The 24,773-nt window shown below is 38.6% G+C and overlaps 1 protein-coding gene across 1 annotated transcript in view; it reads right to left on the bottom strand.

The window, feature by feature from the left end:
* Window positions 1-24,773, bottom strand: part of PPIP5K2 (diphosphoinositol pentakisphosphate kinase 2) — an 85,026-nt gene that overhangs the window by 12,844 nt on the left and 47,409 nt on the right. The window contains exons 17-25 of the mRNA XM_089652596.1: window positions 22,911-23,052; window positions 22,461-22,684; window positions 17,631-17,758; window positions 17,198-17,312; window positions 13,750-13,857; window positions 13,548-13,664; window positions 8,595-8,768; window positions 7,640-7,813; window positions 4,487-4,553 (exon numbers count right to left, since the gene is read on the bottom strand). Coding sequence (XP_089508722.1) covers window positions 4,487-4,553; window positions 7,640-7,813; window positions 8,595-8,768; window positions 13,548-13,664; window positions 13,750-13,857; window positions 17,198-17,312; window positions 17,631-17,758; window positions 22,461-22,684; window positions 22,911-23,052 — 1,249 coding nt within the window. The remainder of the gene's footprint in view (window positions 1-4,486; window positions 4,554-7,639; window positions 7,814-8,594; window positions 8,769-13,547; window positions 13,665-13,749; window positions 13,858-17,197; window positions 17,313-17,630; window positions 17,759-22,460; window positions 22,685-22,910; window positions 23,053-24,773) is intronic.

Raw genomic sequence — 24,773 nt, 5'->3', positions numbered from 1 at the left:
AAAGTAAATCACTGAAAATGACATTAGTATTAAATGAATTGGTGAAACTATAAAGGCCAGTACAGTCACTTACCTAAAACAGAAATAATTGCTGTAAACGCAGGCAACTATCAGAAGTTTCCAATTTATGGATAGTGAAGATCTTATATCTCTCTAGAGAGGGTGATGCAGTTTATATCAATCTCTACACTCCCCAGCTAAACAAGCACATATCGCCTGGATACAATGTTATCTTTTGTTATTTTCATTCTTGATGTAGACCAATTATTTTTTGACTTTCCTTTTTGAAAATAATCTAATCTGGCCATTCTCTCCAGAAATCCTTAAGGATGGTGACTCAAGACATTGCCTTGGCTACCCAAAGGAAGCATCAGCCTTTCCACCACGTCTCAGTGCAAGCAGAAACACACACAAAAACAGAACATTTACAAACTCCCAGCACTATTATGGACATGAGTATGGCACACAAGAATAGGATTCTTTGTTGGCTTTGCCCCAAACTAAAGCCCATAATAGAAAATGAGGGTAATCAGAAGAAAAGGCCTCTGGTAGATGGGATTTATTCTTTATGCTAGGAAGGTAAAGGAGATAAGAGGAGGAATAATATTGGAGTTTTCTAGATTTATAATCCTTGTTACAATCACGGGTAGATCTTTGACTTGCTGAAAGATTTTTAACTATTCATTCCCCACTTTAAAGGAAAGTTCAGCGAACACGGGTGCAATGCATGGCTCCTGCAAACTGTTAGTGTAAGCTTTCTGCTCATACCTTGTACATGCAAGAAGCTACACACTGACAGGAACCTTCAATGAACTACCAGATCACTCACTAGCGCTGTGGTAGTTCATTAAAAACTACAAGCCGTCAACCACAAAGTTGTAGTTTTCCTATCCACAGAACTCTGCCACTGAAAGCAGTCATGGATGTTAAATATTTATATGCAATTCAAGGATTTTACATAAATACAAAACATCAGATGAAAAAGTAATATTTAAAATAAATAAACTCCCAATAGCAGTTTAGTAAACTCACACTCACATAATATATATTTGCTCCACGTGTTGCCATTTAGTCGCACAACATTAAAATAAGGAAAACACTGCCACAAATGACAAGTAGTAAATTATTAAATTAGAGCGATATATTGGAATAAAAAAAGGTATCTTAACACTGACTGCACAGAACAGGTTCACATAGTCAGAAGGAAACAAATGAAATCATAAATTTTGTCGGCTAAATTAAAATCTAAGAAGTGCTACTCTGTATTAAAGGTGTTCCACAATCCACCTATAAGTATATTATAGTGCAAGCATTCAATCAATACTTACATTTCTTCTGAGAACTAAAGGAGAATGTTTTCTGACATGATAGCAGATACAGCAAAGGAAAAAAAATGAATTTTTGCTATAAACTAGGGGAGGCAGTGGTGATATAAGCTATATAATTATGAGAGGGAAGAAATTGGGGGCCCATATCTATTTAAAGGACAAGTTCACCTTTTGATCAATATATTAAATGCACATTTTTTGCAGGTAAAAAAAAAATGTGCATTAATTATTTTTGGTTGAAGTAGCATGTAAACCAGTGCACCAGCGATCAACAGATCACTGGTGCCAGGCAGGTCTCCTGCAGATCTGTCCGTATATCTGCTTGCCCATATGGGATGTACAGGCAAGCAGATGTACTGACAGGAAAAATCTATGAACTACTACGGTGCTCACAGCGCTGTGGTAGTTCACTGAGAACTACAAGCTGACAGCCATGTGGCCGCGCTCTATTATAAAGGTGACGGCTTCTACAGGGAACTTCTCCCCGTACTGCTGTCACAGGGAGGAGGAGGGGGGAACCGGGCGAAGGCTGCAGCAGTAGAAACGTTACATGTTCCACCCAAAGAAAGGGGGGAACATGTAATATGTTCCCAAAGGTGAACTTATCCTTTAAAACACAGTGAAGAACCAATGTTAGATTAGAACCAACGGCCTCCTGCCCCACTGGCAGATATTTTATTTTTAAGCTTAAAACATGGTTACCTACATTGCATGCAATTATCTTGTTCTTTTTCTTTCAGGATAAGGTTGTCCTAATGTTTTAAATCTGTTTAACAGAAACTAATCCACTAAACACACAGCGCTGAGTGAACTATTGGCGCTTTATAAATACTGTATAATAATAATAATAAACATTTTGCCTATAGTCAATGTCTGACAAATTACAGCAAAAATCTAATACGGGATCCAATGCCAAGATGTATAAAACAGGGAATATGTATAAGTACACAGGAAAAGGGGATTGCCATGAAAGATGTAAATAACAGGAAAGCAGAAGGTGGCACAGAATTATACACAAGGACCATAGCAGAGAAGAAACAACTCACACAGGAAATGATATACATATCACAAGATTTACATCAATATCTACATTACTAATTAGATTGCATGACATATGGCCTGCCAAGTTATTTTTATTCACCTGCTATTCATGGAAACACAAAACAGATGAATTGCATCTTTTTTAATGGCACCACTAATCTCTATAAACACAAAGCCCGTTCAACCAGTCATTGGGGCAATGCTGGTAAACTGCCTGGGATTTGTATTTTTGCATCTGCAAAGTGAGTTCTGATTGGTTTAGGAAAGGTCATTGGAAGCAATGGAAATGTACACATACATATTTATATATTTACTGTTAAAGGGGAACTCCAGCCTTTTAAATCTTTCTTAGACATAACTGTATATGTGAAAGAGGTTGAAGTGTAAATCATTTCATAAATGTGCTAATTTATTATAATTAAGTCTTTCTATGAATAGTCTGTAAATAAAATACGCTGGAGCAGTCCTTTTGACTCGCTTGTTTCAACGAGGAGGCTTTGGGGGGGAATAGAACTGCCCTATTAGACAACCGATTCCTGGCAAAGAAGTTCTTACAGAAAACATATGGTGAGGGAATGATAGCATCACTTCCTTCAGATGGTAAAGGGTCATTATTTTGAGGACAGTGAGGTGCACATTTTGGAAAGAGAGGACAAGAGATTTACAAGAGGGGTGAAATAGATAAATACATCAGTCTGGAACAACGATCCCTAAACAGAGGTAGGGGGCAGAGACAACAGCTGTCACTCACATATAAAGCTATGAATATAAAACATCTTCACCCTGGCATTCTGGTAGCAGATCATAGCTTCAGCGATATAGCTCAAACAATTAACATCTGCCCCAGACTACACAGCATCATGGTGATGGCATTATGGGAATAGAAAAAGTTTGTTTCACAAAAGCATATGCTTTGACATAATTCTAAACACAATGGTAATTGGAGTAAGGTGAACTATGTAGCTATAAATGTTGGGGTATATGTTCCGAACACTCAGAACTGAAGAAGCTACCTAGGAGAGTCGCAACATTTCTTCACCATTGCTATACCATGACCTGAATAAATGAGAACCTTCACAGAGATGTTATAAAAAGGCTTAACTGATAATAATAATACTAAGCAGTAAGACTCTTCTAAAAATACAATGGCACAGAACACAAGTTCTATGCCATGGTGTCACAAGTTCTAGGTGACATTCAAACAGTATACAAGTGACAATAAGTAGATACAGATAAACCAACAGGTATATGTCCGATCTTAAGATAATAAAACGTTTGGGCATAACACTGAAGATTGCCATGATATGCTAATCATGACATAGAACATTTTCTGGGACATCATATTTGTACTTTTGAGTTAAAGCTGCAAGTCAAGAACTGAGGGCGCCAATTCTTTTGTCTACTGCTGTTTTCACAGTTATTATCAGGTAGGGTTCACTAGTAAATTGTCAGCAGTGTGGTCACCTAACCGTGTTCACAGCCCTGTCTGCTTTCATCTATGCTTCAGTTGGAACTGTACAATTGTACAGAAATCCTAAGGACAGGAATACAGACCACACCAGATTTTAGGATGTAACTTCCAGATACCAAATGCATACAGAGTCAATATGTTTTCACAAAAAATAGATGCAGTTTAGGCTGCATTTGCAGTGAAAGCACTGCAAGGAGAAGGCACAGAACAGACCCTGGGCTCTTAAACCTAATAATGACTTAGCCACTGTAAAGTACTTCAGCAATGTACTACTTACAAAGCATATTTGTGTATAGCAGATTTTCTGGGAAATGATTAAAAAAATGATTAAAAGAATTTTAATGCAAATTGTTACACAAAGTTGTGAAAATGACTGAACATAGTAATTCTAGGGATTGGTGGGAATTTGGTCTTGTGCAGACCTAAATTTAAGTCAGAGCAAGATTAAAATTGTGCTTTCATCCAATACACAGCAAAATAACATTAGATGTTAAGTGCTGCTCAATGCCACCATGCTTGGATGCACGTTTATGTCAAGTAGCAGAGGTTAAAAAGCTGCCAGCATTTCATTAGCTTGTTAGCACTGCCCAATGTGTTTCAATAAACTTAATTTAAAAAAAAAAAAATGAACAGGAAATATACTTACCTAAGCCACTGTGCTTCTGCTCCAATATTCTGGCTGCTCTTAGATGGCTATTGTTATCTGATAGCACCTGGAAGGAAAGATTTCACTGTGAGATGTACAACGGGTAAGTACTAAAATTGTAATGCTGATATAGGTAACCCCGTCTCAGACAGGTAATGTTAATACTGATGCATGACACAAGTTAGTGGAGAAGAAACAGAAAACATTGTCATGCAATATTGCCTTCTGACAAGAATCCACTTCACAGATGAGACCCGTGGCAATGGGTTGGTGCAAAGCAAGCATTCAAAACCGTAATGGGCACATCAATTACATAGAAACAAAGGAAAAAGCCAGTAACTGAAGAGCGTTCATTTCTGCAAACCCATGTGCACATTTGTATAACAAGACATCCTGTTTGGAAGAAAGTGCACAGAAAAAGCTTGAAACAAGCAGTTTAAAAATGTCAAAACACAAAGTCACTATAGTCCATGCATGAGCCCTATAAAGAAAGTGGAGGACAGCTTGCAGTTTGTACCCAATGTAAAAGTCATACCCTTTTTCCTGAAAGAGCCTCAGCTGTACAGGCAGACAGACAGAGAAACCCTTAGCAAAAAAGGGAATGTGAAGCAGAACCTCTTCCATTATCTGTGAAATGCTTAAAGAGTATGTAAACCCAACATTTCCTATTCCTGATATGTGCCTTCTGTACCATTTACTTGTATGAGAAAATATCCTGTTCTCTTTGTATTGCTTCCTGCCAGTCGCTCTGCTTTCCTATTAAAACTGACTACACTAGGTATGAGAACAAAGTGTGGTCAGTTCTCTAGCTGTGCTGGGAACTCAATGTGCTCTCCTCCAATGATCAGCCTGCTAACACAGCTGCCCCTCCACCTCCCAGCCTTTCACTGGGAAGTTCAGTGTTCTGCTGTTTCTCCTCCCCCAGTTCTCTGTTCTCAGCTGCATGAGGAGCATAGAGGATATGTGATCACTTAAATAAAACTGGGAAAAAGTTATTTATATTTTTTTATATCTATGCACAAATGTTTTGACTTTCATTTCTAGTTTAAACAGAATGGGTTGTTTTACAAGGTGAGGGTTTACATATACTTTAAGAGCAAGGGCCAGAAGTCCATATCTAGCAGGACAAATATCAAAATAGTAATTGAATGCAACCTGTTGACCAAACGAAAGTTCTGGCATGGGCCATATTGAATCATTACTTAGAGCCACTGACCAGAACTTTTAATGCTATTGCAAAATTTGAAACAGCACAAAGGCCAACTTTTAAATGAATCAGCTGCTATATCGCTGAAATGAAGAATTCAAAGCTGGCTTTCAACCATTATTCTACATAATTTAGAAAGTGAACAGTATGACACCTAACGGCAAGGTATGGACCGACTCAAGAGTGCACAATTGTAGGATGAGCCGCCAAGATCAGCAAAAGCTCACTATGTGCGCTTCGATTTTAAAACCTTTACAATAATATGAAAATGACAGCCTGATTGCAGAACTTTCCAGGACAGCACTGAAGATGGGAAAGCCTGCGAAAAAAATCATTTCTATTACTATATCTTATGATAGCTTACTGCAAGAGAACATGTCATTGGGAAAGATTGCTGTAGGTATAAAGTGTAGACACAAACAAGTTCTTGCTCATACCTACAGCGGCCTGTATTATCCCTGGCCATTCTGACAAACATGGTCCCAGCTCTTCCATGAGCTTGCTGCTATCCAACACTCCTGCACATTCCTATAGACCAGTCACTATGGTGGGCTGCCTTGCTATCTAAAAGGAATTTGCAGGAGGCAGGAAAACGTCAGCACCATTAGAAAGCATCAAAGTTTAGTATGTCAGAATGACATGAGTTTCTGACATAAAGGCAGGGTATCAGAGCCTGCTGCAGGTATGTCTAAGTGCATGCATTTAATACCTGCAGCAGACTGCCTGTTTTTTTTTTTTTTTCCATTTTTCTTTTTGGTTGACAGATTCTCATTAAAAAATAAAATTTCTGAAAGAAACATGAAAGGTGTCATTGCGGACTTCCTATTTTCTTAAGCTAGAGGCTGATTGTCATGCTGACACTCTTACTTTAATACCATGCATCATAGACCCAGAACAAGGTGCAGACGTAGACTTCCAACTTTACATTGACTTTCAACATGCATACTTATTCCAGATAAGTGACTCAAATATTAAAGAACAGCCAAGCAGCTAGCATTTTGAGAAGTTAGAATGACACGCCCCATATTTACTTCATAGGAAATCTTTCATGACACTATGGAAGTTGTCTTTGCTGATTTATTTTTGAAAGTACAAGCTGTGGGCCAACACCCCAACCGATGATTCACATTTGAGTGTCTTCTAACAAAGATTCAGCCAGTGAAGTACTGGAACCTCTGATATGCAATTATTTTCAGTGGGTCAATGACTGAGAAAAAAAATGGAGGATAAATGTGACAGCTCCAAGCTTGCATTTTTTAAACCAGCTGAATGGTCACAGCTCCCATACCCAGCACGAAGAGAAATGTTGTCTGGTAATCACAGCCATTTCTAAGTTTCAGATTTGCTTACTTAATATTAATTTCACTTGTTAAGAAGCTTTTACTGTTGTGTGATGGTTCACTCTGGGCCAAGTCTATAGCTTGCTTGCATGTGACTTATTTGTAAATATGGCAGATTTATGGAAGAAGCACTGTTGTTAGCTGTCCATACATTAGGTACTAATTTGTCAGGAAGGTATGATTAGTAATGGATTGTCACCCCTTACACAGTTAATATCAAGGCACTAAACACATGATCACTTTGGATAAAGAAAATATATTTTGACCCCCACAGCATCACTTTTGCCAAACTATTTTTAAAAGATTGCCAGATTACTTGATGCCACATTAGTCTTAAAGGACAGCTAAGCCAAAGGTGTTTTTTAAATATATGTATTTGGTTATACAGTAAGTTACTGTAATTTGGATTCCTAATTGACATATGTACAAAGCTAACAATTTTACACTGAGGAGGAATGAAAAAAATTAAATCACAGATTAACATAGAATATACTACTAAACAGAGAGAACACAAACGCAAAGGTGATTAGATGTCCTTTAATACCATCGCTGATTTGTTTTTGTGCTTAAGAGAAAAAAAAGTTTAGTGAAGTAAAGTTTAAAAACCTGTTGCCATGAGCCAAATATACTGGATGTGAAAGCCAATGATTTAGGGGACACAGGGGAAGAAGTGATTTTATCCCCTGATCTGCGTCTTCGACGCCCAGAACCCACAGCACTGGTGTAATGCATCCAGGTACCGATACACTCTGGGCTAGACACACTCAGGGGGCTCTCTTCCTAGAAGTGAGAAAGGGGCAAAAACAGCAAAGCATGCAAAGTTAGAAACAAAGCCAAATGACCAGGAAAACAAAAAAAACAAAAACAAAAAAAAAATCTTGTTTCTAGACTACAAAACATAAAATAACCTTTAATGTGTGGCATGAGAGTAAGCAAATAGCTAATACTACAAACCAGACTTATAAATGTATTAGAAGCATTATTTAGGAAGAGATTATAGAGAAATAATGGAACAAAAATTAATGATCTTTGTAGCCATGTGCCAAGAACAGAGTAAATAAATCACGGACTCAAAAGAAGATCAGGATATAATGTTTTGGTGATTGCTTTTGACACATACGAGGTTAGCATTTTGATTGGGTTTAATGGGCAAATTAGGAACAGGCCACAAACAATTCTGAGTAAGACTTAAATGACACACAACAGTTTTACATAAACCAATAAAGTGCAGAAACAATAATATAAAAAGGAGTGTTTCCTCTTAATGTGCTGTGCATTATATGGTCTACATATTTGTATGTGCACATTTACTGATAGTGTGCAAATTGTCATCTTCGAGTAATATGCAAGGCAGTTCCATTAACTTACTGACTAGAGTGGTTTGTCTCAATTCATAAACAAAATGTCTGATATCAAACAGAAAGGAATAATCCTATAACAAGCCACATTAAAGGAAGACGTGACAAAATGATGTTTAAGAGGAGTTTATAAAGAAGAAAAGATTACCCAGACTGCCATGATAAAATGATAGTCATACTGTCAAGTAGAGGAGGGCACTTACCTCCACTGAACCTATCTTTCTGGAACGCGGTAAAGGTGATTTCCTGTGTATGTAAATAGGATCAGACACCATAGGTTTAAACATCACCATGGATCTGTCAGGCTCATCTCTTCTGCACATGCCAGACTCTTCATCACTGTCATTGCCGTGGATGTGTTTCTTGGAGCTTTCACTCTATTTAAAAAAAAAAAGAAAAATAAGAGAATTGTAAAAGTAAAATCAAAGAATGTACTTGCATAAACCCATCCAATGTGTGTAGCAATGTTAGGCCTCATTCACAGATGCTTGGAGGCACCGGCAGTGTCCGACATAAAAATATAGGAGTTTTTCCACAGCTGGAAAGCCGCAGGTGGCATGTAAAGCTGCTTACAGAAGTGAAAATTTGTATGTGATTGTATTCATGTATACAGAGCATGCTCACATGATGTATTTCCCAAAAAACGTTACATTTTAATAATGGTATTATGGACTCAGTATCAGAAGTAAAAAAACACAGTGACTAAGTGGTTAGCACTTTCGCCTAGGGTAGTTGGTTCAAATCCCAACCATGGCACTACCTGCCTGGAGTTTGCATGTTCTCCCTCTGCCTGCGTGAGTTTCCTCCAGTTTCCACCCACTCCTCCTGCCTAAATTGACCCCAGTATGTGTGTGTATGAAAGTGAGTTAAGCCGGCCATAGATCGTTCGAATTCGAGCCATCAATGTGAAGGCAGAATGAATGAACCCAAGTGATCGTTCAACTTTCAGACAACCAACCTACTGGATTTTACATGCGATTATCACTAGCAGCTATTATAGCTACTAGCAATAATCACTGTCTTCACCTGGCAGGGACGGCTCCGCCTCCGGGAGAACACAAAGGCTCTGCGGGAGAGATCCCTGTCAGCACTTTCTGTGTTGCTGGAGAGAAATGAAGCAAATCTCTTTCCTGCAACCATGGAATTTGCTCAGTCTATGGCCTACCTTAGATTGTACGCTCCTTGAGGGCAGGGACTGGTGTGAATGTACAATATATTTGTAAAGTGCTGCATAAATTGGCGGAGCTATACAAGTATCTATAATAAATATTTATATACAACAGTATGCTGCAGGAGAAACATTCTAAAAATCTTGGTTCAAGTGTGGGCAATAACAAATGTAATATAAAGTGTAACTATATGAATACAAAATAACACTGTTGACAAGCAAGATGTATAAAAATGTATCAAATTGATAAAAAAGAAAAATATATTTTCGAAAAGCATTCTCTCTTTACATTTCAGTCTGCCTAAAACCTTTGCAGTGTACACACACACGCAGCAGGGCTCACGTGTCAGGTGGAAGCAATCAGCGGCAGCGCTGCCGCCATCTGCTTCCACACAGTGCCAGTCTCTTTGTGCCCACACCGTGAGGTTTCCCAGGCTCCGCTTGCCCATATGCGGGCCTGACTCGCCATCGGCTAGAGGGGAGGGAGAAGAGCGGACAAGTCTGCTCCCCTTCTTGTGCTGACCCAGAAGTCACGTTATGATGTCACTTCCGGGTCCTCGTTGAGAGATTGTAATGCTATCCCTGGGAAAGAATGTAATGCAGTGCAATGTGCACTGCATTAAATTCAGTGGAGCAGAGGGGAGACATGGTCTTTTAGACCTTGGATGTCTCAAAGAGAAACTGTCAAAGAGAACCTGTAAAAAAAAAAGTAAAAAAAAAAAAAAAAGTTTTTTTTTTTTAATTGTAAAAAATGAAAATTACACCCAAGCACATACTATCTCCCACAAAAAAATATTGAGGCACCCACCCCCACATATACGCACGTAGAAACGTAAAAGCACATGCTGGGGCGCCTACGCATGAAACCGTCGGTTGCATTACACATGTTACATATCACTGCACACACCAGGATGAGAGCAATAATTCTAGCACCAGACCTCCTCTGTATCGCTAAACTGATGACCTATAAGGGGCTTTAAATGTATAGAAAATATAGGGTACTGAAATTCGTAGCCATTTAACAAGCACACGCAAATTTAAGGTTTGACAAGTTGGATATCAATTTATTCGACCTCATCTTTTATATTTTACAAAAAATAGGGTAACTTATTGCTTTTTCGTGCCCTAAAATTTACTTTGATTCATTAAATTGTTTACTGAAATTTTGCAGTAATATCATGTGACATAAAAAATTGGAACTACCACTATTTTATTCTCTAGGGTCTCTGCTTTCAGAAAATATATGTTTGGGGGTTTTATGTAATCTTCAGGACTAAAATGATTTTTTAAACATGTGCAAAAAAAGCAAAACGGCTCTGGCAGCGAAAAATGCAAAAACAGCTCTGGCAGCAAAAGGGATAAAGTATAAGCCCTGACACACCCTTTCCTGAGTAGCAGCCGAACGGTGCTCATTACACTGCAAGGTCTCTCTCCTCCCTGCTAGTCCCTGGGTGCGGTGCTGGAGACAGGCAGGGAGGGGAGGAGGAGATAAATAACGCAATGATACAAATATTACACGTTTAAGTTGCCATAAAGCCTCTTTTGTTTTTAAAAGCCCCAGAGATTCCTAAAATCACCTTCGATTTAGATCTATATATTATTTATATTTATTTATTTCAGGTACTTATATAGCGCAGTCAATTTACGCAACACTTTACATATATATTGTACATTCACATCAGTCCCTAACCCTCAAGAGGCGTACAATCTAAGGTCCCTAACTTACATTCATACATACACAACTAGGGCCAATTTAGACAGGAGCCAATTAACTTACCAGCATGTCTTAGGAGTGTGGGAGGAAACCAGAGTACCTGGAGGAAACCCACGCAGGCACAGGGAGAACATGCAAACTCCAGGCAGGTGGTGCAGTGATTGGGAATCGAACCAATGCCCCTAGCACTGCCAGGCAGAAGTGCTAACCACTTAGCCATTGTGACACACACACACACACACACAATGTACACACCCCTGTTAAAATGTCAGGTTTCTGTGATGTAAAAAAATGAGACAAGGATAAATCATTTCAGAACTTTTTCCACCATTAATGTGACCTATAAACTGTACAACTCAGTTGAACAAGAAACTGAAATCTTTTAGGTGGAGGGAAGTAAAAATAAAACACAAAAATAATACAGATGCATAAGTGTGCACACCCTTAAACTAATACTTTGTTGAAGCACCTTTTGATTTGATTCTAGCACTTAAGTCTATTTGGGTATGAGTCCACCACCATGCTTCACTGTGGGTATGGTGTTCTTCTGGTGATGTGCAGTGTTGTTTTTGCACCAAACATCTCTTTTGGAATTATGACCAAAAAGTTAGACCAGAGCACATTTTCCCACATGCTTTTGGGAGACTTCAGATGTGTTTTTGCAAAATTTATCCAGGCTTGGATGTTTTTCTTCATAAAAAAAGGCTTTCGTCTTGCCACTCTACCCCATAGCCCAGACATAAGAAGAATATGGGAGATTGTTGTCACATGTACCACACATCCAATACTTGCCAGATATTCCTGCAACTAATTTAATGTTGCTTTAGGCCTCTTGGCAGCCTCCCAGACCGGTTTTCTTCTCGTTTTTTCATCAATTTTGGAGGGACGTCCAGTTCTTGGTAATGTCACTGTTGTGCCATATTTTCTCCACTTGATGATGACTGTCTTCACTGTGTTCCATGGTATATCTAATGCCTTGGAAATTCTTTTGTATGCTTCTCCTGACTGATACCTTTTAACAATGAGATCCCTCTGATTCTTTGGAAGCTCTCTATGGACCATGGCTTTTGCTGTAGGATGCGACTAAGAAAATGTCAGGAAAGACCTACTAGAACAGCTGAACTTTATTTGGGGTTAATCAGAGGCACTTTAAATGATGGCAGGTGGGTACTGACTCCTATTTAACATGATTTTGCATGTGATTGTTTAATTCTGAACACAGCTACAGCCCCAGTTATAAGAGGGTGTGCACACTTATGCAACCACATTATTTTAATTTTTTAGGTTTACTTTCCCCCCTAAAAGATTTCAATTGGGTTATACAGTTTATGGGTCACATTAAAAAGGTGGAAAAAGTTCTGAAATCACTTATTTGTCTAATTTGTTTACATCACATAAACCTGACATTTTAAAAAAGGGGTGTGTAGACTTTTTATATCCTATATATATATATATATATATATATATATATATATATGTACATACACATACATACATACACACACATATATACACACACCCCATTACCTATAAAGTGTTACTAAACCCACAACAGTAAAATCAGTCTGTATATGCAGAAAAGAATGCTTGTTATACTCCTTGTGGAACCTAAGGGGTTAATCCTTCGCACTGTGTAAAAAGGCTGTTTGATCCTGTCTTCTCTGATCCTTCCTTTCTCCTACTGTCCCCAATCCATCTGCTGATAGTACAGAGCTCCAGGAGTCCTTCTGCACATGCTCAGTTTAGTGTGTATTACTAGTGTGTGTGTTTTCTTTGGGAGGGTGCATGTGATCAACATAGGGCCAATCAGCACTGTCCAGAGAGAGGGTCAGAGGTCATGCAGCCTCACAGAACAGTCAGAGCAGAATGAAAACTCCTCCTACAAGATTAACCAGTGCACATTTGGACACTGACAGAAGTCACAAGCCTGCTATATACTGCTGAGAAAAGGCATTTAGAAGTTTATATTTATTACAAGAATTGCATTTCCATGTTCTGTGTACTGTGGGAGACCAGATGTAGTGAACGCAGGGTTCCGTGCTGGGTTTAGTAACACTTTAAGTAATAAAGCTTCCACTATTCTGCACTGTCAACAGTTCCTAACTGCGGATTGGTTGCTCTGCCATTGAAAAAAAAAATTGGGAAATGTTTAGCTGGCTTTATTTAGCGATTTAATTGGCTTTCCATGGTAAAACAAAATCCTGCTTTTCAAAGCCAATGGAACTCATTTTAAGGAATTATATTAGCAGAGATAGGATTAAATTCAAAACAAACCTCTCTTGATGCTGGCCTGTATCCAAACCCTGAAGGCAAATTCTTATCCTCTTCGCAGCCTTTTGCACCTGGACTAAAGTGCAATTCTACATGGAAACGCTCCTCTGATGACAGATCCTACATAGAATTACAATGAGCCATGGTGATTCACTATACAATCTGCATTCAGCTACTAACAAGCTCAGCATACATGTCCATTTACCTTGTTTGGGTCCTCATACAGCATAATAACTATCTGTGTCATGTAATTCAGTTCATTCACAAAGTTCAAGTAGTCCATCGCCCTTTTCCACTGCTCATCCTTCGTCTCCTACAAATCAAAATGGAAAGTATGGCAGCACTGCTTTGCACACATTCATCAGATTGTTTTTACACTTTTCTCATGTAGAAGAGCACAAATACTTCCCAAACATAAAGCTACTGTGTGCATTTACTATGAAGATATAGATGTGCAATCCTATATATGCTGTATGTGTGCTCTTTGGATGACTTGCAGTGGATATAGCTGTATATCAGTAGTTCTCAACCTGTGGGTCCCGACCCCTTTGGGGGTCGAACGACCCTTTCACAGGGGTTGCCTAAGACCATCGGAAAACACATATTTCTGATGTGTAAAGAGCAGCTACTGTGTAGAAAGCAGCTGCTGTGTTGAAAGCAGCTACTCTGTTAAAAGCAGCTACTGTGCTGAAAGCAGCAGTGTTGGAGGTAAAACAACACTTCATGAATTATAATTACTGGGTAAACAATTTTATGGTTGGGGGTCACCACAACATGAGGAACTGTATAAAAGGGTCACGGCATTAGGAAGCTTGAGAACCACTGCTGTATATAAAGGGGACAGTGGGGTTGATTTACACATACACTGCACTCTGCAAGTGCACTTACTCCAGAGCTCAGTAAATGAGATAAAGCTTCACTTTGCAAAGAATACCCAATCACATGCATGTAAAATACAAAAACAGCTTCCTCTTATTTCAGAGCTTCCCCTCAGATCTAGAGCAACTGCACTTGCAGTGCACAGACTATTTGCATTTGGTAAATCAACTCTCATATTTTTCTGGGAATTATGCATCGTTTGTTTATAATCTGGTATTCTTTGATTTCTTGGAACATTAGCAATTCATATTGCTGTCCAATAAGAAACTGGTCCAATCTCTAACCTCGGGTAAGTCCTTCAAACCCTTGCCCAGTGATAGGGTTACTTGATGTATTATATATGTATTACATTGTCTTGTGTTTTCTGTAGATGTTGTGATTCCCATCGTTCCTGAAGAAGCAGCTATATGCTGCGAAAGATGTAGACACACATCAACTGTGAAATTGCTTCCCATGTGTCCTTCCTGCATCAATCTAATAGCATGTGCTGATATATGAAGAAACATGTTTTGATATATAAATAATGAGTACCAAACGCATGGGTATAGCCTTACAGTTCTATGGGAATCTTTGTGAATATGTCTGATTTCATGTTGTTTTTAAATAGAACATTTTTTGTAATAATAAAATCTTCTTTTGATACACAAATTTTTTTTTATGTAATCGGCAGAGTTGTTATTGGCACTGAGAAAGTCCTGTCTCCTAAAACAATATACTTTTTTGGTTCAGTGTAAACTAGATACACATTATGTGACCATGTACTAACTGCAATATTGCCATGTATTCAGAATTTGTGCTCTCTATAATGCTTTTCATTTTCTTATGAGCTTACAAAAAATATGGGTCCAAGAAAGCTGGATATGGCTTTTTTGCTTGTTCTCATACTCCATCTTTCAAACCGATTACTTTTCCTCTTCTCACTATAACATACCTTTGACTTATTGCCTGCCATAGGGTAATTTTGCAAAACAGTAGAACAAAATTATCCAAACATGTTTGAACTATAACACTGTATAATCTGTGTAAGATCTGATCGTTTATGCTAGTTTTTTCTAGTTTTTTTTTATTACATTAGCAAATTTTTTTGTTAGAGTAGGGGGTTTCTTCCAATAAGATGCCCAAAGAACAGCAAGTGTAATGTTTTACTACTTTTGCCCATCTCCTCAAGGGGCAGGCTAAGTAGTTTTTTTTTTTGGGAGTAAAGATATACGTCAGGCCAAGCAGGTATTATTTTCGAGAATCAAGATCTGTCTAATATATTTCTGTCTGCCGACATTCTTTGGTCATTTTGGGCTACATCATAGCCGATTTAATATTTGAGTGTTATTTAGGGTACTGCAAGTAGATTTCTCCATTTAAATTAGGCTCAATTACATATAGTAAGTCAGATAATGTTCACCAGATACTAGAACATCCTATAACCTTCCTTTCCAAGGAACTTTCAATATAGAGAACAAAGAAAAAGCCACAATACAGATCAGAAGAAGGAGAGCATGTTCACTTAGAAAAGATAAGGTAGTATTAAGCCCTAAAACTAAAAAATGAATGTACTCTAGCTTACCTATCCCTTAAAATGTGGTGGCTGCATTACTTTGCTTTTTTAGGCTCCCCCCCCTTTATTTTTACTTCCTGTCTCAGTGTGTCTCCACTCTGGATGGAGAAATCTGACTAACAAATTAAAAATGAATTGCAGCTAATGCTTTTTTTTTTGTTAGGCACTTGCAGCAATATATATATATATTTTGGGATAAGGGTTTACATAAATGAATAAAAGCTGAGCATTGTAAGCACCCCTGTCAGCATACACCCTTTAAGTGGCACTTTAGATGGACCGCAAACACAAAAGGAAAATAAAATTGCAAAGGCAATATAAAGATAAAAATAATGCAGCCACCATATCAAAGAATCGGTAAGCTGCAATATAATAAATGATTGTTTTAGAGTTTAATATCGTTTTAAGCCCCATTCTCTTTAATTATACAAAATCATTAACCCTCTGGCATACATATAATCAATTAGGAAAACACTAACAATTAAAAAGCTTTAAAGTCACAACAGAGATGTACATTTATTGTACAAGGGGTGTTCAAGTCTAACCGGGACTTTTTAGTTTATAGAATAAAAGACCACAATTGAAGGAATGGAAACTGCATTTATTTTTCGACATGCTCCCCTGCTACATTTATAAACTTATGCTAGCATAAGCTATGGCATTTGTCAGTATGCCTAAACCATCCTAGGACAGCCTACATCACTTCTTCATCGTTTTGTTCACCGTTCCCACAGAAAGATTTGTCTCTTGTGTAATTTCACGACAGGTTATGCGTCGATTATCCAGGATCAGGCGTTGCACATGCTGATTGTTCACAGGAATGATTGTTGTGGGCTGAGAACCACCACTGCCGGGATCGCCACTGACAGACGTACAGCCATCTTTGAAACGTTTACACCATTCAAATGTCTTATTGCGGCTGAGCGTCTCATCACTGTTCTGTACTTGAAGTCTTTTGATATTCGCGGGTTTTACTCCTTTGTTCACAAGAAACTTCATCACCACACACGGTTCCATGCACGCCCTAACACTGTTGTCTGCCATCTTGATTAATGGTCTCTGGACTGACCAGCAACATGTGCGCCGCCTATCAGTAATAGGACACACTTGCCAATTACTACTGCATGTACTACTGCTATGCTAGCATCCCCTTTTAAACCTGCAAAATTAAAAGTTCCGGTTTGACTTGAACGCCCCTCGTTTTTTAAAACCAACTACTTACATCACAGAGCGCTCCAAAACGAAGAATTGACAGTAGTGAATGAACATGACTTTCGCTGGTAAAATACAAACGTGTGCGCACGTGCCGCTCTGGAGACATCACACCACGAGAATACCTGAAAAACAAAAGATGCCAGCTTTTCCTGTGTGTTTTAGCTATTTTGGCACGAAAGCAGAGGTGCTTTTCAGGTATTTTTCCAACTGTAGGTTGTCAGACACTAAAGAAAAAAACACCATTATGTCTATTTGGTGAGGACAGGGGTCGGTTTCAGCTGTCTTAAGAACTTTGACCAATTATGTCTAAATGGTGAACGAAAACTACAGATTAATGGCGACAGGTCATCATTAATGGCAAGCTGTGACAGCTCATGCTTTTCTGTAAGTGCTAATACAGTATGGTAATATCTGGAAACAAAGGAAAAAAACCTTCTTACAGTGGATGAAGCTTATTTACTGTGTCATCATCTTGTGTTCTTTGTAGATCAGAGCGAATCTTTCGAACAAGAGGTGTACAGTAACCTTTAGCAATCTCCAGTTTTTCTGCTTTGGATATACCATATTCCTAAAATAGAACACAAAAAGTAAATGTCCTATGCTTTTCTGCCCAAAACAATTTAAAGTACAGTCTTATGCACCGGCTTTATGTGCACAATATAATAACCCTGACTATTTGTTACTTAACATTATGATTTCCTTTATATATACTTCTATTGATGATGTGCTTTCTATAATGCCACTGGGACAGAAACTCCACATCATCATTCAACAAGTCAGCAAGTTCAACAAGGCACTGGAAGCATATAATCAATATTAGAATTCAGAAAACACAATTCAAATCATGTAATGACCATAATTAAGAATGAGGTTTATAGACTCCTAGTTAAAGCTGAAATGTAATCAAAAACCTTATGGGGCATTAGCTAGATATGAAGAATCTAGGGGAGCATAATCTGCGATAGGTTCATAGTTGCTGAAGAGATCATGAGCTAGTAGCAGAAGGGAATTCCAGGGACGTAAGACTTACTGAGACAGCCAGTTGGAAATGTTTCCATTCTGAAATAAGCCTCGAGAGTAACATTTCTAGGGTCATAGTTCAGGAGTAACTCTAAACTGATAACCTGTAAAGGCGTTTAAAGTGTCACCTATGGAGAATTTTGGGTACCATCATTTTTTGTGAATTCACATGTGCACAATTTTAAGATTTGCACGTTTGGTTTCCATTTACTTGACAAAACCAAATCATTTATATTTAAAGTGTTAATGAATTAAATAAAAACAATGCAACACATGAAAAAAAAAACAAAAAAAACACATTTTATACATACATATATATATATATAAATTAGTTTTGGACAGAGTGGAGAGGGATCAGAATACCTGTCAGTTTTATTACTGCCTATGCCCCCCATTAGAAGATTCACCCATTCCATTTGTCCTGTTTATCATTATCATCAAAAGAAACACCAATTTTGGGTTGTCCCCAGAAAAGTAATAGAGGGTACATTTTACAATGGGGATGCTAATTCTGAAGATCTGGGGGTCCCCAGGGAATTCCCTTCATTTGCAGGGATTTACTCTCTCTTACTGTTTTGGCTATCGGACAGGAAGTGATGGTAAACCTCCCCAATGGGACACGGCAAAAAAATAAACTGACAAGGGTTATAACCCTCCCTTACTGTATCCAAAAATGAAAAAAAAAAAAAAAAAGGTTATGCCTATAGTTCTACTTCAAAGTAATTGCAGTGGTAGCCAGACCACATAAAATTACAGTTATTTCAACATCTAATTTACCAAGCTCAAGCTTATATCCTTCTGGAACAATGACTCAAAACTGAAGAAGAAAAAAAAAACCACAGACTAAAAAATAGCTGCCTTAAGGGCTATGCAACATGAGCACTAAGGGGAATGTACCAAGATTGGAGCAAACAGAATTTGCAGCAGCTCTGCTTGACAACCAATCAGCTTCTAGCTTTCATTTTGAAAGCTTAACTGTTACTAGCCACAGTTGCTCCAGGTTCTGTTTACTCCAGCTTTATTAAATTCTCCCTTAAGAGTTATTCTTAGCAAGGACATTTTTTTTACTTTTGAGGCGAACTATAAAAAAAAAAAAAAAAGTTGCCAGGCTCAGTAGCGAATGATTTCAATGATTTGAAGCTATAGAAAAACTTATTCCAGCCATCTACAAAAGCAGCCCTGTACCAAACTACAAATCACCAGAGAAATATGTAGCTGCTTCAGATCTCTGCTATAATAGTGCTGATGTGGTATGGTTGGTACAAAACGTATGCAATTTTTAGCTCTTGACTGTAGGCTGGGGTACCAAACTGTGTTATTGGATTACCATTTAATATATTATGCAAGCTAGAACAGCCACTTCTAAAACACAAGGGAGTCAATGTTATACACACACCTGAGCCAGCAATTATATTTTAGAATATAAACTGGTCTTAAAAAGCTCAGTGAGGCAAACATTAGGATGCATACGTGAAATACCATTCTATTACCTGCCCTACATGGTTCAATTTATTCAAAGTTCAAGGTGAAACAGAAGAAATCATTCACAGTATTAGGAACTGAGTCATCACAAAATTTGGTCTTTTGGATGGAAATCACCCTATTTGTGCTAGAATCCTAACCTTCAAGGGTTTCATCTTACAGCACTGCCAGTTTTACAAAACTGAAATAACTCATTCAGAATGCCGGTACCAGTACCTCATACTTTGATTATCACTTCCCATACTTTTCATTTCTGAAACTATGCTATTTAAGAGACAATGCATGATAAAAGATAATTTTGTTTCACCGTGAGCCTGTCATAGAACTTATGAGTTGCAATTCAATACAGCATACAGACTGCTGGAAACAAAATTAAACTCATTTTTTATTGTCATGCATTTGTGATAAATGTCATTTGTAAAACCCGTCTTTTGGTTTGTTGCAAATGCCTTCAGATTTATATAAACTCTCTGGTTTTCTGAAGTGTGGAATTTTTAATCACGGCACAACTATGAATTGGCATAAATAGCCCAATCAAGCCCCCCAGTTTTTAGGCTTGGTAAAACATGCACATAAACATTGCGCCAAGTAGGGCCATCATTTAGAAGGTATTCATTTAAGCGATCATCACAGATTTTTTTAAATATCTTTGTAAAATGACCAAAAAAATGCATTTATGCTATTAGAGGAAGTTGGGGTGCTCTAGGTGACTAATGATCATAAACAATGTCAATATTCCTAAGTAAAAGAAAAGTATAGCTCCCAATTTCATGCATTGCCTGAGATATTTAAGTGGTTTCTACCATCCCAAATGATCACACCTTCAAAAAATAGCCCTTTATCACAGCTTGTAAGATGATTTTCTCCCTCTAAGCAGAGGCAGTCTGCTTCCTCTGTTTTGGTGTACAGAAAATAATGAAAGTACCGTATTTTCCGGCGTATAAGACAACTTTTCAACCCCTGAAAATCTTCTGAAAAGTCAGGGGTCGTCTTATACGCCGATGCGAGCCGGTGTCAGAGCGGCACTTTTTCGAGGGGCGACGCGGCGCCGCCCCCCCTCCTCCTCCAACGGACACTAAGTACAGGGGTGGGCAGAGGGGCTGCTGTACCTTACCTGGCTCCGGTCCAGGAAGCGCGGCTGCTCCTTCTTTCAGTTCGGCCGCTCGATGGTCACGCGGCCGCTCGGCTCCGCCTCCTCACCGGTGATTGGGCGTCAGCACTGGAAAGGCACACAGGTGACCAATCACCGGCGAGGAGGCGGAGACGAGCGGCCCCGCAAAAATCGAGCGGCCGAACTGGAAGAAGGAGCAGTCGCTCCTCTCCCCCTAACGATGGGGCACTGTTCCTCTCCCACTGACACCAACGATGAGGCACTGTTCCTCTCCCACTGACACCAACGATGAGGCACTGTTCCTCTCCCACTGACACCAACGATGAGGCACTGTTCCTCCCCCACTGACACCAACGATGAGGCACTGTTCTCCCCACTGATGGGGCACTATTCCTCCCACTGATACCAACGATGGGGCACTATTCCTCCCACTGACACCAATGATGTGACACTATTCCTCCCACTGACACCAATGATGGGGCACGATTCTTCCCACTGACACCAATGATGGGGCACTATTCCTCCCACTGACTAATGATGGGGCACTATTCCTCCCACTGACTAATGATGGGGCACTATTCCTCACACACTGACACTAATGATGGGGCACCATCATTGGTGTCAGTGGGAGGAATAGTGTCCCATCATTGGTATCAGTGGGAGGAATAGTGCCCCATCATTGGTGTCAGTGGATGAAATAGTGCCCCATCATTGGTGTCAGTGGGAGGAGTAGTGCCTCATCATTGGTGTCAGTGGGAGGAATAGCACCCCATCATTGGAATACCATACTGAAATAGCATACCATATTGAAATCAAATCTGATGTTTTTTCATTTTTATTTGGTGTGTGTTGGAAGAGGGGTAGTCTTATACGGCGAGTATAGCTCAAACCCTATATTTTAGCAGGAAAATTAGGGGGTCGTCTTATACGCCCAGTCGTCTTATACGCCGGAAAATACGGTACTATGGTGTCCTTTTTTCATGCAGTGGTAAATGGCTGCTGCTCAGTTCTCCAGCATTCTCATAGAACACAGTTCTCCTGTGAATGCCTTTTTATGAAGCGGTGAAGATCAGTTCTCCAAATGAAGGGAAAAGCGATCTACAAACGCTGCAAAACGGCTGCTTTTACTATAATCTCGCGAGATTACAGTAAGAGCTCAGTCAAACACTGTTTACTAAGCTGCGGTAAATTATCGCTTCTGCGTTTGCGGTTCCCCCGATTCTCCAGCTCTGGGCTGGAGAATCTGGAGGGAGAACACAGATCACCAGTGAAAGGCTGACATCGCTCCTTCATATACTGGCCATCTGTGTCCTGAGATGATCAGTGGAGAACATGTTCTCCGCTGGTCATCTCTGTCTCCTAAACCACTAATAATTGGAGATCAGCAACGATCCCCAGGATTGCTGCTGATCTGTTTCATAAAAGGAAGTAAAAAGTACTGCTTCCTCAGTCAAGGCATAACAGCTGCTCTTGGCACTGGAATGAATCGGAAGATAGAGAAACCCCTGATTTTGTTTCCAGGGAAATATCAGACAGACTTCAGCCTCTTAAGCAATAAAGATATGTGATCACTTTGGCTTGGGACAGCCAAAGACCCACAGCCAGACTGAGGGATCAGTTCACTTCTACCCACTATAGTTAAGTATAGCCAGATTACCTGAGGAATAACAATATCAGCTAGTGCCTTGGATACCCTATACAATTCCATTGTGTTCTCCAGTTTTAATGACCCATTATGTTGCACGTCGTACTTTATACAATCATAAATATCAGGAATCTTGCTGATATCGTATCTTCCATTTTTTGTTTTGAAATCTTTTTCCAGTTTGGACCATCGGCGCAGCATCAATTCCAGGGTCTCACTGTGATAGAGCTCAATATCTACAAAAGAGGAACCGTGCAAAATGTCAGTGCATCTCATTTTAAATCAGAATTCATCATTGCAGATTAAATTTTTGGCATAGATCAGCAAACACAACTGTATAAAACACCAGCAACATGCATTTCCTTGTCCCATTACTATAATTGATGCTTTGGTAATTACAAACAAAACCACTGAAAAACATATGGAGGCTTTATAAAAGGCACATATTCTAGATCACATTACCTGCAAATTTTGGATCTTCCATTTTTAGTCGAATTTGGGATGTTAGGCTTTGAATTAATGAATACACTTTGTCACAGGTCTTAACTGGATTCTTTATAATCTGCATGGATTTAATCTGCGATATGCTTCCAGTAGGTGTCAGCTAAAAGTACAAAATTAAAGCAGTTTAATATTTCAATAAAATGTTCTAATTTTTCAAGAGTTTTAGGGCTTTTTTTTTTTTTTTTGTAAAACAAGAAGTTTAGTGATAATGATTCATATTGACACAGGAAGTATACACAACATTTGCTTGTCGCACCATTTCAGGAACCTTGGGTAAGAGAGAGACAACAAGTGTACTGTTGCATTTAAACACATGAAAGAAAACATATAGGGGTTGATCTACTAAAACTGGAGAATGCAACATCTGGTACAGCTCTAAAAAGAAACCAATCAGTTTCCAATTTTTTTTGTCAAAGTTTAATTGCACAAGATAAAGTTAGAAGCCGATTGGCTACCATGCAGAGCTGCACCAGATTTCACACTCTACAGTTTTAGTAAATCAACCCCATGGCATCCACCTACCACAACTGCCTAGGTTATACAGGGCTCCAATAGCTGATTCCTTGCTGGCATTTCATAAATCCACAAGAAATGAATAGAAAAACTAAGGCAGGCTACCTACTGTTCGGTTGTAACATTCCATGTACGAGCACAAACAGCCACTTATGACATTATTCAAAAGGAGTTACTATACAAAAAGAAAACCTGTACTGAAAGAAATATATAGGTTGCAACTGCCAACCACCTTCTGGAAATGCAAGGCTATTTATCTCTTCCATACTTTTAGGTCACTGATCAGGAGTAAGCATGCAGCAAGTAAAGTCAGAATTTCAGATCTGTGTACTTGCTCCACATCAGTGGCACAAGGACATTATTCATTATGACAGCCAGGAGACTAGTGTTTTTAAAAGGGGAGGACAGCAATAGTAGTCCTATAAAGTACTGACCTATAGTAACCAATCAGAATTCATCTAGTTACGGAATACAGCTGTTAATTGTTTAGGGGAACATAACCTACTTCATAATACTGTATTTAAAGGGTATGTGAAGCCAAAACTAAGTGCTGGATACAATGTGAAAGGGTTAGAAGCCCCACTAGGTGTTCATTGCTCTAAAAGAAAACACTAGTATTAGGATTTGGAGAAATTACCTGACAATATCTTAATTATCACCTTGTGCCTCATATCACAAAACAACATTTATCATTGAAGATTTGGACATTGATCTACTCAATGAAATACAATGCATTAAAGTACCCTTTTTATTTTTTTTCTTTATTGCTATCTGCCATTTTCTTCTAAACTTCACTATTGGTCTTGGTAAACAATATTATAACCTTTTTGAAATTACATAAACCCACTCATATTCAAATAAATAATAAAATTCAAAAATTCAAAAAAATTCAAAAAAACAAAAACACAAAAATCAAAAAAAGTCCAATATAAAGTGTCCCAAAAAAATGTCCTAATATAAACAAAAATAAAAATAAAAATAGTGTCCAACAAATTATCCCAATGTTCAAACTTTATTCTCCAATAGGAAGAAATTCCATTTCATCCCGTGGTACCTCAAAAAAAACAAATTTGAATAATCTAGTGCATTACCTTTATAAATGATATATTCACTCCGTGCAAAAACACAAAACCATAAAACTGTGCAAAAACTGTATATATATCTCTCCTCTGTGCACATATGAGTTAGCTGTGACCACTCTGTGAACACTGCAACACTGTGTATCCACCAACACCAATAGTATTAGATACTATTACCCTCTGTATCCATATACCAGCATCCAATGAGATCTTCTAATTCGCTTCAAAG

Source organism: Staurois parvus, unplaced genomic scaffold (genome assembly GCF_062004578.1).
Source record: "Staurois parvus isolate SC_StPar_1 unplaced genomic scaffold, SC_StPar_1.0 ptg000687l, whole genome shotgun sequence".
Taxonomy (NCBI): Eukaryota; Metazoa; Chordata; class Amphibia; order Anura; family Ranidae; genus Staurois; species Staurois parvus.
Note: the sequence above shows the minus strand (reverse complement) of the source record. Positions and strands in the feature narration are given on the sequence as shown.